Raw genomic sequence first — 14524 nt, 5'->3', positions numbered from 1 at the left:
GAAATGATAATGTGGTGTGTATTGAAATTTGTACTGAAGTGCTTTACAAAATAATCAATCTCGGAAACATCATGGTGTTATTGTTATAATTTCTGCAAATTATTCTTTAAATGACAAATTTTGTTCCGTAAGTGTCACATTTGTTAAGAGAAGAGGTTAAAGCTTAACGCCCACTGAGATGTGGGGAAATGCACAGAAACATGGCAGGAGAACTTCCGTCGTCTGCTTCTATTGAAATCAAACGCTAACGCTCACTACAGGGAAACGCACAGAACCGAAGTGGAAAATTTCCATGCCAGAAGTCTGCAGGCTATTTTGAAGGTTATTGTGCACTGAGTTGACGGAAACACATCTGTTGCAGCGTTTCTCCACATCTCAGTGGACGTTAAGCTTAATTCGAAGGACTGAATTTCTTTTCCAGTAAGCACATTTGCTGATAGCATTGTTGTAAAAATTTGAAATTTGAGGAATGCCTTCTTCCATTTTTATAGGTGTGTCAATATTCACACTTTCTTATTTTTGGCTATGCTTGGGCCCCAATATTTCTGATGGGCTGATTGCTACAAATCTTGTTTTGGGTTACATTGCAATAACATGCTAAGAGGGGAAATGCCATGAAAATAGTAATAATAATATAGAAATGTGTCCCTGTCAATCTCCCCCCTCCCAAAGCAAAGTACTCTAAGGTTGTAAGTTGCAGTAAAAATTTAGACATTGAAACAACAAGCAGTAGAGATTCAACAGAGACGACATGTATTGAAATCTGGTTAAAACATTGCCTATTCTAAAAAAACTAAATAAGCTGACCAAGGCAGTAATTTATTTTATTAAAAACATAAACTAAACGTAACGTTTCAACCTTCTAGCAAGGTCTTCATCAGACTCTGTATCAAGTACAAAAGTAACAAGATACACAATATATATATACACAAAAACATTACTCCCTCCAGACTATTAGAAAGTTGTTAGGAACATTCTAGCAGGTGGCTAGCACTTGCCAACTGTACTTTCACCTAAAAGGCTAAACATAATTACTTTCATATGGAATGTGGAAGCATCTTAGGAATAGCGAAGAATGCAAGCAAGAAAAAGGAGAACAGAGAAGAGGAAGAGGAAGGGATTATCTACGAAGTAAAATGTAAAGAATGTCAGAGTGTGTACATAGGAGAAACGAAAAAAAGGCTGAAAGACAGGTTGAAACAACATAGGGATGATGTACGACTTAAGAGAGAGAGAAATGCAATATTTAAACACATGAGAGAAACAGAACATGACATAGAGTGGGATGATTCTAAGCAGATAGGAAGGGGAGAATGCTAGTGAGAAAATGGAAGGAAGCCAAGGAAATAGAGAAGAAAGGTGAAGAAGACATAATGAAGTGGAATGGGGGACTGAAGTTAAACAAAAAATGGAAGAAGGTGTTAGAAAGAATGGAAGGACAAGAGAAAAAGAGGAGAGAAGGGAGAAAAATGAAGGAAAAAGAGCGTGAGATAAAAAGTCCAACCCCATTCTATATGAAAGTAATTATGTTTAGCCTTTTAGGTGAAAGTACAGTTGGCAAGTGAAAGCCACCTGCTATCAAGTTCCTAACAACTTTCTAATAGTCTTGGAGGGAGTAATGTTTGTGTATATATAATGCCCTTTTTGTGTATCTTGTTACTTTTGTACTTGATACAGAGTCTGAAGAAGACCTTGCTAGAAGGTTGAAACGTTACGTTTAGTTTATGTTTTTAATAAAATAAATTACTGCCTTGGTCAGCATATTTAGTTTTTCATAATCATGGAAACAAGACTTAATGGTGTTATAATTGCCTATTCTAAAACAAAAAAAACTGTTTTACATACAGGAAAATACTATTTTCTTTCACACTTTTTACGATATAACAGTTGGGCTGAAAAGTTCGTAGGCTGACTCATAGATGGCGTTACTAGAATTAAATCCATGTGATTTTTACTTAGTACTAACCTTCAAAAGATACGTGTATAAATTTCACAGCTGCCGGATAGTTAGTTCGTGAGATATAGCATTGTGAGTGAAGCAGCTTTTGTTATTGTGAAAAAATGGATAAAAAAGAATTTCGTGTGTTAATAATAAAGCATTGCTTTTTGGCGAAAAAAATACTGTTGAAGCCAAGGCTTGGCTTGATAAACATTATTCGGACTCTGCACCAGGAAAATCAACCGTTGAGAAGTGGTTTGCTAAATTTAAACGAGGCGAAATGAGCATCGAAGACGATGCACAGTGGACGCCCCAAAGAGGCTGTTGCCGACGAAAACATCAAAAAAGTCCACAAAATAATTTTAAATGATCGTAAAGTGAAGTTGATCGAGATAGCTGAGACTTTAAAAATATCAAAGGAACGTGTTGGACATATTGTGCATGAACATTTGAACATGCGAGAGCTGTGCAAAAAAGTGCTGTTTCATCAAGACAATGCACCGTGTCACAAATACTTGAAAACGATGGCAAAATTATATGAATTAGACTACGAATTGCTTCCCCATCCACCATATTCTCCAGATCTGGGCCCCAGTGACATTTTCCTGGTTGCAGACCATAAAAAAGAATGCTCGCTGGAAAAAAATTTAGCATTGATGAAGAGGTAATCGCCGAAACTGAGGCCTATTTTGAGGCTAAAGAGAAATCGTACTATAAAAATGGCATCGAAAAATTGTATGACCGCTATAATCGTTGTATCGCTCTCGAAGGCAACTATATTGAATAATAAAATCGAATTTTGTCAAAAAAATATTTTTTACTGTGTTAGCCTACGAACTTTTCAGCCCAACTGTTATTATGCTACAACTATTTTTATTTAATGTTTATTTAAACAACAGGTTTTGTACCTCACACAATTGGTTTTAAATATTTGTTGTAGAACAAAGAAAATGTCTAATACATGTGCTACAAAATGCAATAACAATCAGTAGAGTCGAACAGGGAAGATATTAGTGACTCATTTTATCTTTTTCAATATTTTAATGCTTTGTTATGAATAATGTATGATTAATAATAATGCATATTTATTTTCCCTCAAAATCAGTTTGAATTTTATTGTAACTAATAATATAAAGGAATATTAATTGTATATTGAGTATTATTAATGAGAACTGTAACTAAATTATTAGATCAGATGATATAACATATACAAATATTCAGAAATAAAACAGGATCACTCATCATTTGAAGAGTTTTGAATTCCGTAATATACAGAGGATTCCCAGCACAATTTGATTTGATGGTTGGATTGGTACATCAGTGGCATTGGTATGGTACATAGAAATTCTGCCAAAATTTTCATGAACTATTTCAATAATTTATAATATAGCCTGTATCTTTCATGAATAAGGATCAGTAGTCCAGCCACAGCGAACCCAAGTTCAGTTCATGGAGTGAGTGTTCATAGGGGGGATTTTTTTATGGTAGTATCCATGCATAAGTGACTCTGGGGGGATAAAGGTAGCCAGAGCATGATGCTGATCACATCACCTTCATTATGGCTGAGTTCAAGAATGTGTGGAGACCTAAGCCTCCTCTGTGCACTAGAGTGCGGCATGGGACCACTTTCGCTTGCTCAAACTCGTTTTGAGTCTCCTACGCTTGAGCGTACCGCACTCATAGTGTAATGATTCAAGGTATCTTAGGGAATGATTGGCAGTGTCATATTTCTAAGCCTACTAAGCAGCACTGTCAACCTAAAACCCATACACGGAAGGAAACCACTCTATGCAATTGCAATTCTAAATCATAATTCCTTATATTATTATGTAAGACTCAAATACAACGTACGTACATGAAAGTATTCAGTATCTACAGACCGAAATGTAAAATGCATACACATGCTGACAGACATGCCTAAGCAATTAAAAATATTGTATCACAATGCAACAAGTACGTGTACATCATTGTTCACTTACCGAAAAGGATAATAATATTCTGTGAAATAATAAAATGCGTTATAACTAGGGCTCGGAAGTTGAAGACCTATAAATTGCCAAAAAAAGATCTATAAAAAGACCTAAAAACTGAAAAAAGGACGTATAAATGTGATCCAAATTAATTAATTAACTTCAGTTTTAATTACATATATAATGAATAAAAAAATACAAAATTCTGGTGGTATGGAAAACACAGTGCGAAAAAACTATATGAATGAAATGCATCTTCTTTCAGACGTTATATATTTTTTAGATTAACATAATTTGAAAAATCATATTTGAAGAATTATATTTGGCCTAACCACACTAGGGTTACCTGCTTCAGTCGTCCAAAAATGTTTTTCTCTCGTTTCAGGGATGGTTCAAATATATTTCTCTTTTTTTATTTCTTTACTACAGAAAGGATGTTGAAGAGGTGATGAACTGATGATGATTCGAATTGAGAATGGGCAGGAAAAACTTAGTAGGAAAAAAGCCGTTAAGACCTTAAAAAAGGACCAATAAGCCAAAAATCGCCGAAAAAGGCAAAAAATGACAAATAAAACCCACCTTTTTCTGGCCTACAATGACCCAAAATGAACATATATTATGTTGGGCCTCGTCTTCGGACACTAGTGAAAAAAAAGGATTTTTCCTCAACTTCCGAGCACTAGTTATAACATTCAATCGAATATCATTTTAATGTGTGTAGAAACATAAAATGTCAGCCTAGGCAGTTTCAGCTCATAATCATATATTTAATTTTCACATATCTCGGTAAGATATACAAAACTGCATTTTAACATGGAGATGATGACTATGCTCACTTAATTTTCAATTCACTTAGTCTTTTACTTGAGGACCCACTACCATCATAGACAAATGACAGAAATACATGTACTAATAAGGTACAAGTGTATTCTGCTCGTTCAAGTGTTTTTTGCTTGAACAGAAGACCTATCAAATCTGTGTGCCATCTAGCGTTGCCAGGGTGGTTACTAACTGGGAATTCCTTGAATTCCAAGAATTGTGCGTGAATTTTCCTCTGTTGATGTGAAAAATTACAATCCCATACACATTTATTAATGCTTTGCGGTAAATTTTCAGTATAGCTTTTATTTTTATCGAAGAAGGAAAAGAAAAGAAAGCTGCTTGGAAAATACAAAGACTGAATTCTCTCAGCTCGTTTACTTTCCTACTGTCCTTTGCATAACTATCTACCTGACAGACAGAAGATTATTGCAAGATAAGATATCTTGAAGTTGATTAGGTAGTTCGTGAATTGTATAAGAATTTCAATTTTTTTTATCCCGTAACATTTGTGACTTGCGTTTGTAGATGTATTTCAAGTCTGAGAATGTGAAATGGCACATGTAAACTCCGCACCTTAAATTAAATATTTTTGAAAATTCAAATATGCTGTTTAATTAAATTGAAATAGAATTTTGGGGTACTTTGGAATGACACAGACTCTTTATATTTGGTAATATATTTTTGTGTGGATGGTGAGAGGTGGTAATATGTAACGTTGAAATAGAGAAAACATCTGCTTGTATCCTTGAATTTATGGAAAGTTAGTCTTGAAAACTGGGAATTATACTTGAATTTTATCATGGTTCTAGAGTGGCCACCCTGGTTGCCTGTGCTAATTATTTGCTACTCGAGCGAAAAATGCTCATTGCAGCACTCGACTGTGCACCATAACAGTTGGGCTGAAAAGTTCGTAGGCTAACATAGTAAAAAATATTTTTTTGACAAAATTCGATTTTATTATTCAATATAGTTGCCTTCGAGGGCGATACAACGATTATAGCGGTCATACAATTTTTCGATGCCATTTTTATAGTACGATTTCTCTTTAGCCTCAAAATAGGCCTGTTTCGGCAATTACCTCTTCATCAGTGCTAAATTTCTTTCCAGCGAGCATTCTTTTAAGGTCTGCAAACAGGAAAAAGTCACTGGGAGCCAGATCTGGAGAATATGGTGGATGGGGAAGCAATTTTATTACGGTTGAATATCGCTAAACATTGCTCCAAATCATCAAAACGTTGTTGCTTTTGATCGATTCTGAGCACGCGCGGCACCCATTTTGCACACAGCTTTCGCATGTTCAAATATTCATGCACAATATGTCCAACACGTTCCTTTGATATTTTTAAAGTCTCAGCTATCTCGATCAACTTCACTTTACGATCATTGAAAATTATTTTGTGGACTTTTGTGATGTTTTCGTCGGTAACAGCCTCTTTGGGGCGTCCACTGCATGCATCGTCTTCGATGCTCATTTCGCCTCGTTTAAATTTAGCAAACCACTTCTCAACGGTTGATTTTCCTGGTGCAGAGTCCGAATAATGTTTATCAACATTGGCTTCAACAGTATTTTTTTTCGCCAAAAAGCAATGCTTTATTAACATACAAAATTCTTTTTTATCCATTTTTTCACAATAACAAAAGCTGCTTCACTCACAATGCTATATCTCACGAACTAATTATCCGGCAGCTGTGAAATTTATACACGTATCTTTTGAAGGTTAGTAATAAGTAAAAATCACATGGATTTAATTCTAGTAACGCCATCTATGAGTCAGCCTACGAACTTTTCAGCCCAACTGTTATATATTATTTCATGAAGTTCTGTTTAAATCAATTATCACTATTTTTATTCTTATCTTCTTTAATTTAATTCCTTGGTTTCAGGAACCAGGTTTACCTCACAAATTTACATATCGTGCCAGAACAACAGTTGATATATTATCATTAGATTTTAATGAGTGGAGCTATCTTCTCAAATACCTTGATTTTTCTCGTGAGAAGAAAAATTCCATATCGTAACAAGAGGAAGTAGTACATCATTTAAAATTCTACAAAATTGTATGGTATGTTCCTCAATATTGATCCTGTTATATAAATTGTATTAGAATAACAGAATAAAATTGGATTTATTTTCAAGATTAAATATTATGAGTTATTTTAACTTGTTTTATTTTTACAAATACTGTATATATATTGCTAAGAGTATATAGTCTACTGAATGTCTTCCAATCCAAGGCAAACCTTTTCTTTGGATTTTGGATGTTTAAAATTTAGATGTATCTTGATTTCAATGGCATCTTCAAGTATATACAAGGGACGTTCCGAAAGTAAGTTTCGTCATTTTTTTTTCACAAAGAAGCTTTATTACGAACGAAAGAATACAATGTCATAACAAAATACAATCTTTTGGCTATTTTCCCACATAGTTGCCACCAACATTGATATATTTGTCGTACCGTGAAATCAATTTCAAGAAACCCTCCTGGTAAAAATCGGTGCCCAGCGATTTAAGGAAGGTCTTCAGAGCCTGTTGCACCTCTTCATTGTTTCCGAGGTGACGTCCCGATAGTGCTGACTTCAACGCAGGAAGAAGGTGGAAGTCTGATGGGGCAAGATCAGGGCTGCAGGCCAGGTGATTCAATCTCTCTCATCCCAGACAACGAATGTGTTCTGCAGTGACCCTTGCTGTGTGGGGTCTTGAATTGTCGTCCAAGAACCATGGTCTCTTACGTTGAATGGCGGACTTCAGTTTGCTTAGTGTGTGGCAATATCGTGCTGCATTGACGGTCCCTGTAGTTAGGTAATCAAACCAAATGACACCCTTCGCATTCCAGAGCGAATGAGCTCGGGCACATTGGTGTGCTGCTTATCTCTATTTTTCGGCACTCTGCGTATGCGCCATCGCTCCTCTGCTCTCGCTCCTCCTGTTGTGAATTCAGGAAAGATTGTCTTTCGTTATGGCAATGTGTTTTCTCACTTCGTAATACAGATTCCCTGTGAAAAAAAATGACGAAACTTGCTTTTGGAATGTCCCTCATATGTTCAATAATCAAGCTTTTCCTCGATTATTTACAGAAATCCTAATATTGATAAAAATTGCACTTAACAAAATTGTCTTATGGTAGTATTATTAAAAGTAAATGTAACAGCAATGCAAATTTAATACTATACAGTATTGTTATAATAAAGTACTGTTATGATTTTTTCTCAAAAACTGAAACAATATTTTAGTAGCACGTTATATTCAATAGCATCTTGAATTTGAAGAAAAATGGTAACAGGGTGTCTACAGTTTTGTAAAATCTAAATTCCCTAACTTTTCCAGACCGAGAACCAAACTTTTCCAAAGCAAGTCATTAGGGCAATTCATGTATTTAAATGTGTGTCAGAAGCTAAACACGAAATTGTAATCTAATTTAACCAACCATTTCAGAATATTCACTTCACATGTTAAAAGCAATAAGAAAGAATACTGAACAAAACTTGACTGTTGGATAGGGGCGAGCTTTTACATGTTCACTAATGGTAAACAGAATTTTAATTTTTGTAAAAAAAATCATAACATTTATAGCATAAATAATGCATAATTACAGTAAAATTCAGTAAGATATGCATTAATCCTCATACCAATCAAATACAATCAAAAAACAGCAACGAAAATGATACAATCAATAGCCACTTACTGTAGCAGATTTCTGCTTCAGAGTTCAAAACATGATCTATTTTTCTAGAGTATTAATATATAATTTCTACTGCAACTACCGGTAATGCCCAGTATACCAAATTGTAGCATAGTTTGTCTGCTACAAATCAAAAATTTCTTCCTTCTCCCTTTTTTCTTTGTTCAAAAAATTACTTTTAGTGCATTTCTACAAAAAATGTTGATATTTGCAGAAACAATAAAAAAGGAAGTAAGCCTCCTCCCCCATATATTTGAGGGTATGCGCTTAAGTCCTGGTGCCTTTAAATACAAGGGGGGAGAGAAGAGTTTTGAGCCTCACATGGAAGGAATGATGCTAGGTAGTTAACATTTTGGAGGATGTAAGGTGTGAGTTTTAGGACACTCTGTGCGAACTTTTATGAAATTCACATGTTTTCTTCTATTTTTTTATCAGGTTGAAAATGAATGAAGTGTCAGAGAAGAGTGTGATTCGGTACCTCTGTCGGCAAGGCCTCGCTGCACTGGCTGCTTTGGTCGAGTGTGGCTTCACCGCACGTCCCCATCTATCTTATTCCCCTGACCTGCCCCATCAGATTTTCATCTTTTCCCTGCTATGAAGAATTCGTAGTGTTCCTCTGAACTCGGGGATCTTAAATAGGGATGTAACTTGCCCCTCCCGATTAGTACTAGTTGATGGTAGAGACAGCCCTGAACGGGCAGGTACAAATATCTAACTATTCATTAAAATAGACTCATGATTCGTTTCTAGACTGAAGTGAGCAATGCAAATGGCAGAATGGGTGTAGACTAGCTTACCCTGTTCGGTTTAGAAATAAGACCAGTAGCTCCTGCTTCTCCGATGATTCCAGATTAAAAGACCTCGTGTCGCTCTCATGCGCACCTATTTAAACCCTCGCTTGGCCTCTCGTCACCTCTTGCCAAAGGCCAGTGTTCTTACCATTTCCTGTAGAAAGCTTATCCATCACATTTCTGAACAGGAGCTGACAAGGTCTGCCAGGGTCAATATTTCTTAATCGAACAGGGTATGGTACGACACTCCCTCTTGCGAGACAATTTCCCAAAATTGAAATTGTAATCATTAAAAGTTTAAATTGAACCTTCTGCCATTCACCAAAATTTAAAAGGTTTTTGTTTATTACATGAAAAAAAAGGTTACATAAAATAAAATAATAAAAAAATGTCGGAGACCCTTCACCGAAAATTAAATGGAACAGAATTAAGCTCAAACTTGAATGCTGAAAGAAAGTCTTTTGTTTTCATTAGCCACACGCTGGAAGAGTCTTTCGTAATCAACAATGTTGATGGTTGGTCAACATGCGATATAAAGTGTTGTTCGCAGGTCCGTGGAGTCAGCGGAAAGTTCAACACACTGCATCGTAACGCGATACATGCGAATGTCTTCAGAACAAGTGCTATCTAAGCACCGAACTTAATCCGTGAGAAACCTTAAGGCCGCATGCTCGCAATCTTCCGCCTCATCAGGATGACAGTTCGAGGCGAGAGCAAAAGGACCATGGTAAACACCAAGCTCCACTGGACTGCGCACAACCACACGAAGATTAAAAAAAAATATTTGAAGATGATGTTTTCACTGACATTCGTAGCACACTATGACCTGAGAAATCAAAAGGCAGGGCAATCCAAATACACTCAAACCCCGGAGTCCTGGGGTACGAAGCACTGTTCCGGGACATACACGGTCCTTGACCGATCACAATTTCACTGGGGGACCGGATTCGAATCCCGGTGTGGAAAGTTCTGGAATACTGTTCAGCAAAGGTCAGATGAAAAGACGTTGGCCATGGGGCGGGCGAACACAGGGTAGTCCATGGAAAGCCACTCCAAGTAGCGTATCCACGCCCCAAAATATGCGTTGTTCAATGGCGGACACTGGGGGGTATTTATGATAGGCCTCCGAAAGTTCACAGCAGACGCCATTGCATATTTCCGGCACACATCGAATGGCGACACATTTCGTACGCTGGTTGCATGTGAAAACGGAAGGTGTACCATGCTGCGAACACTTCAAGAAGGGGAACAGTAAATATGGCCACTGGTAGGATGAAACTGTTCACAGGTGGCCTGGCAGGTTGCTGATCCACAGGGGTGGGTCTCAACACATTTGGGTCGTTGACTGTACCCGGAAAGTTCCAATATGTGGTGAAGTACACTGCCTGGCCTTACAGAGCAAAAGGGGACGATGTACATGAAAGATGTTCATGCTTCTTCTTAAGGGGGGTTAGAGTCGTGGGGGGGGGGGGGGGGGTTTGCTCTGTAAGATGACATTTCTTCTGATATTTCTGACGCTGTTCCAATCCTGGGATGTCACTTGGAATAGGATTTTCGGTGCTGCTACGTGACATACACCGCTGAAAACCAAAGGAGGCTGGTGAGCTCCAAAGCCTTCAGGAATGCGTTCTTCTTCCGGCCTCAAAAAAATCGCTGGACTACTTTCGAAATTCCTTGAACTCTTGGAATTTCCGAACAGGGTAGGAAACAGGTAGGTTTGGAAAGACTACATTGCTCTCAGTCATCCAATATTGAAAATATATAAAAAATGTGTAAAGTAATCGTCTTTTATAGGCAAGTGAAAATCATGAGTAAAAATAAGTAAACTAAAATAAAATAAACTGCCCAATAAGTGATATAAAGTATAAAACAAAGTTTGAATGAAGGCTAAAGAAAATAAAAGGCGGAAAATGTCATTTGACGCCTTAACACTGGAACACCATTAAAATGAAAATCTGACTTCATCAAAAGTAATATATGTATATATTGACTAAATTATATATATATATATAGCCCCTGGCTTCTCCCAAAATATAAAATAATGTGCAATATAACTAAAGTTATGACATGTCACTAAATGCCCTTTGTTGGGACATGATCAATATACAATAAAATAAACGAAAATATCTAGGATTAAATATTGATAAATATATAAAAGTAATATGTAGATGGTATCAAATATATCCCCTGGTATCAGAAAATTAACCCGACGAAATCCATTAATATCATGTCAGAAGTGTCAAAGCATTGTAAAAAATGAGGAACTGACGAAAAAAAAATAATTAACCCAAAATCTGGTAACGTCACAGCTGTTAAAACGGACCTAGCCACAAGTAAATTCGGGATCACTAAGATATAATAAAAGAGTAAATGACATGGCTCCAATGATGTTAAGATCATTAATTACGAAAGATACATAAAAATGGATGAATAAATCAAGGCGACATAGTGACGCACTGTTAACGCTCACTAGTCAAGGTTGGTTTGCGCTTGCATACGCCTGACGTATAGCATAAATTAACAGTTAAAATTAAGTTCCAAATTAGTAATAGGATAACAGTAACGATTTCCTCACCCCTACAAATAACCTGGGAATCACGTTCCTTTCGTATGATATTACTTCAACTAAAGTCTATGATGTGTGGGAGATTAAAATATAAGCACAATTACTCGCTATTACCTACTTTACGAAGATTAACATGAAATTAATCTGTAAGAAGTAATTAAATTTCATTCGGGAAACTTTGAAAATTCTGAAGGAACGAGAAAAACGCATAAATAAGCACCCTTGAAGAGACTCTTATTCTCACCTCGTTGGGAGGCTAGGAATTTCAGTGTCGACGCCAGCTGAGTGTAAAGTTCATCTACAACAAAGAAAGGTGTCACCAAATTCTCTCTCTCCGAGACTGAAATAAGATTTGTTTCTTCCGCTAACTCGAATGTGAAAATTTCCGCACGGAAATCTGGCGACTTACATGGAAGGAAAATCTTTGACTTGAGTCTTGCGACTGCACATATCCTGAGTTCGAAGGAACGAAAGGAAAACAACGAATGAATCGTGCTTTCGGTGCAGAGATTAAACTTGCGTGTTTAAACCTATCGTAAGCTGACGGAATGTAAACGTGATTATACCTAAGGGGAGGGCTTGATTGATTACACTATTCGCAATACTTCATCGTTATTTAATGAAAAAAAATGACAACCAGATTTGCCTTAATTTAAACAACCTTTTTAACTTTTATCGCTATTTAGTGATTTGCGATGCGATTAAATAACCACACGAAATCTGTTGAATAATGCTGAAGAGTGTTTATTTAAACATTAAGGAATGCCGTAACTTGAAATATAAATATCATAATATAAATACACATGAAATTTAAGGTATTTAAAATTCAAAGCTAGAAAACGCAAAAGGAGGAATATTAAGCTATCCTTTAATAAATAGCTGAAGGAGACAATAAATATATGGATAATAACAAAACAAATCTCGTTAATATGTGAAATACTCCACGCCTTGAATACCGCTTACGTCTCGTTCTACTTTTCATTACAAGTTGGCTTACGCCTAACTATGGTGTTTTAACAAACTAAAAGTCATGCAGACTAAGTCATTCTTATGTCATTGCACTACAATGACAGTGTCATTCCTCTTGCTACGGGTACCTCTGTGTACACAATTAATTCGTAGGGGAAGACATAACCTTAAAACTAATGGAAGGGAGCGTCACACTTACTACCTTTAGTAGCGGACATCATTGCTCCTCTATTCCTTAAAACATATACATAAACACTTGCGCACTCTTTTATATTTCACTACCGGTATTTCTGCGCGTACAACTAAAACACCTATTATTAATCCTTAGCTAGAACATTGAATCAACGAGCGGGTTATACTCTAACCGAATGGTAGCGTCACTCTTACTACTTACGCCAGCATATAGTAGCGGACATATAATTGCTCCTCTATTCCTAGAAATATAATTAGCGTTTCGTTTTTCCACATATTAACTTTACTTTAGTAAAAAAATATTCCTTAAACAAGGTAAAAATAAAAATGCTCTGCGACTGACTCGTGTATTCTCTCGACTATCTCCTTATCAATTTGCACTACAATTATTAGTACCAAGACTCCCATCTTCGGGGCGAGGAGATTTCAGTCATTTTAAATTACGAGTGAGTCGACCACTGATCCTTGTGCATTTCAAAACTATACGTGATAAAATTAAATATCCTCCTTGCGATAATCTTTAACAGTTTAAACTTAAAACACATAACACAAACGGCGTTACTTTCCGGATCATTAACAAGTTACGGTCTGTTTTAAAAATATATATGAAATTGAAACTTTAAAGGACTTTAATTAATTAAAAACACAATTAACTTCAGCAATACTCTCTGCCGTGACCCACTAAGTACACACACCATGGTGTGATTGAGTCGTATCGTTTATAGCCGAAATATCATAAGTTACGCACCAAATTTTTGTTAAAAAAAAATACCAAATTGTTCAAGAGACTACTGCAAAAACAAGGGTCATCAAAATCAAGTGCCACTTTCAAAATTTAGATAAAATCCTGGGAATTGATGAAAATTTCCCAGGTGGTAGTTTTGTCATAGCCATCAGGGCCTGACCGAAGGTACCGGGTTCGAGCGAACCACGGCGTTACTAGGAGCGGAATGACAAGGGCTCGTCGGTAGACGTGCCCGGGCTGGCCAAATTCTGGACGGAATATGACACTCGAATGTCCGACATCGAACCTTCCGGCGCGCGGAATGACGGACGTACCTTAAGCCACATCGCATCGATGCGGAAAACCGCGACGAAGCAAGAGCGCAGAGCTGTTGCCTCATTGCCCGTGGCTACCAAAGGAAACATTCTATTTTCGTTTCCTCCGCATTGTAATGTGCTTCAATGCAGCGGGTGATTAGCCTGTTGGGTGGGTGTGGTGGGTAAGGACTGAATTAAAGCTGATTATCGACATTAACCATCATTAACATTAAAACTGCGTGCTACGCAGCTTTCCCCAAAAATAAAGATTCGCGGAGAGAAAAAAACAATTCTGACATGTCACTATTTAACAAATTTCAATTTTCATTTATTTCAGAGTGAAATAAATGAAAAAATTCCGCACCTCCACTACGTAGCGTTCCTCTGAACGTGGGGATCTTAAATAGGGATGTAACTTGCCCCTCCCGATTAGTACTAGTTGATGGTAGAGACAGCCCTGAACGGGCAGGTACAAATATCTAACTATTCATTAAAATAGACTCATGATTCGTTTCTAGACTGAAGTGAGCAATGCAAATGGCAGAATGGGTGTA

The 14524-nt window shown here is 36.8% G+C and overlaps 1 protein-coding gene across 1 annotated transcript in view; it reads left to right on the top strand.

The window, feature by feature from the left end:
• LOC146005024 (uncharacterized) overlaps nucleotides 1–6892 on the top strand; it is a 142096-nt gene extending 135204 nt beyond the window's left edge. The window contains exon 34 of the mRNA XM_083144158.1: nucleotides 6616–6892. Coding sequence (XP_083000284.1) covers nucleotides 6616–6750 — 135 coding nt within the window. The 3' untranslated portion in view covers nucleotides 6751–6892. The remainder of the gene's footprint in view (nucleotides 1–6615) is intronic.
• The last annotated feature ends 7632 nt before the right edge of the window (nucleotides 6893–14524 follow it).

Source organism: Lepisma saccharinum, chromosome 22 (assembly GCF_977018435.1).
Source record: "Lepisma saccharinum chromosome 22, izLepSacc3.1, whole genome shotgun sequence".
In the NCBI taxonomy this organism is placed as follows: domain Eukaryota; kingdom Metazoa; phylum Arthropoda; class Insecta; order Zygentoma; family Lepismatidae; genus Lepisma; species Lepisma saccharinum.
This window is presented reverse-complemented; position numbering and strand designations above follow the sequence as displayed.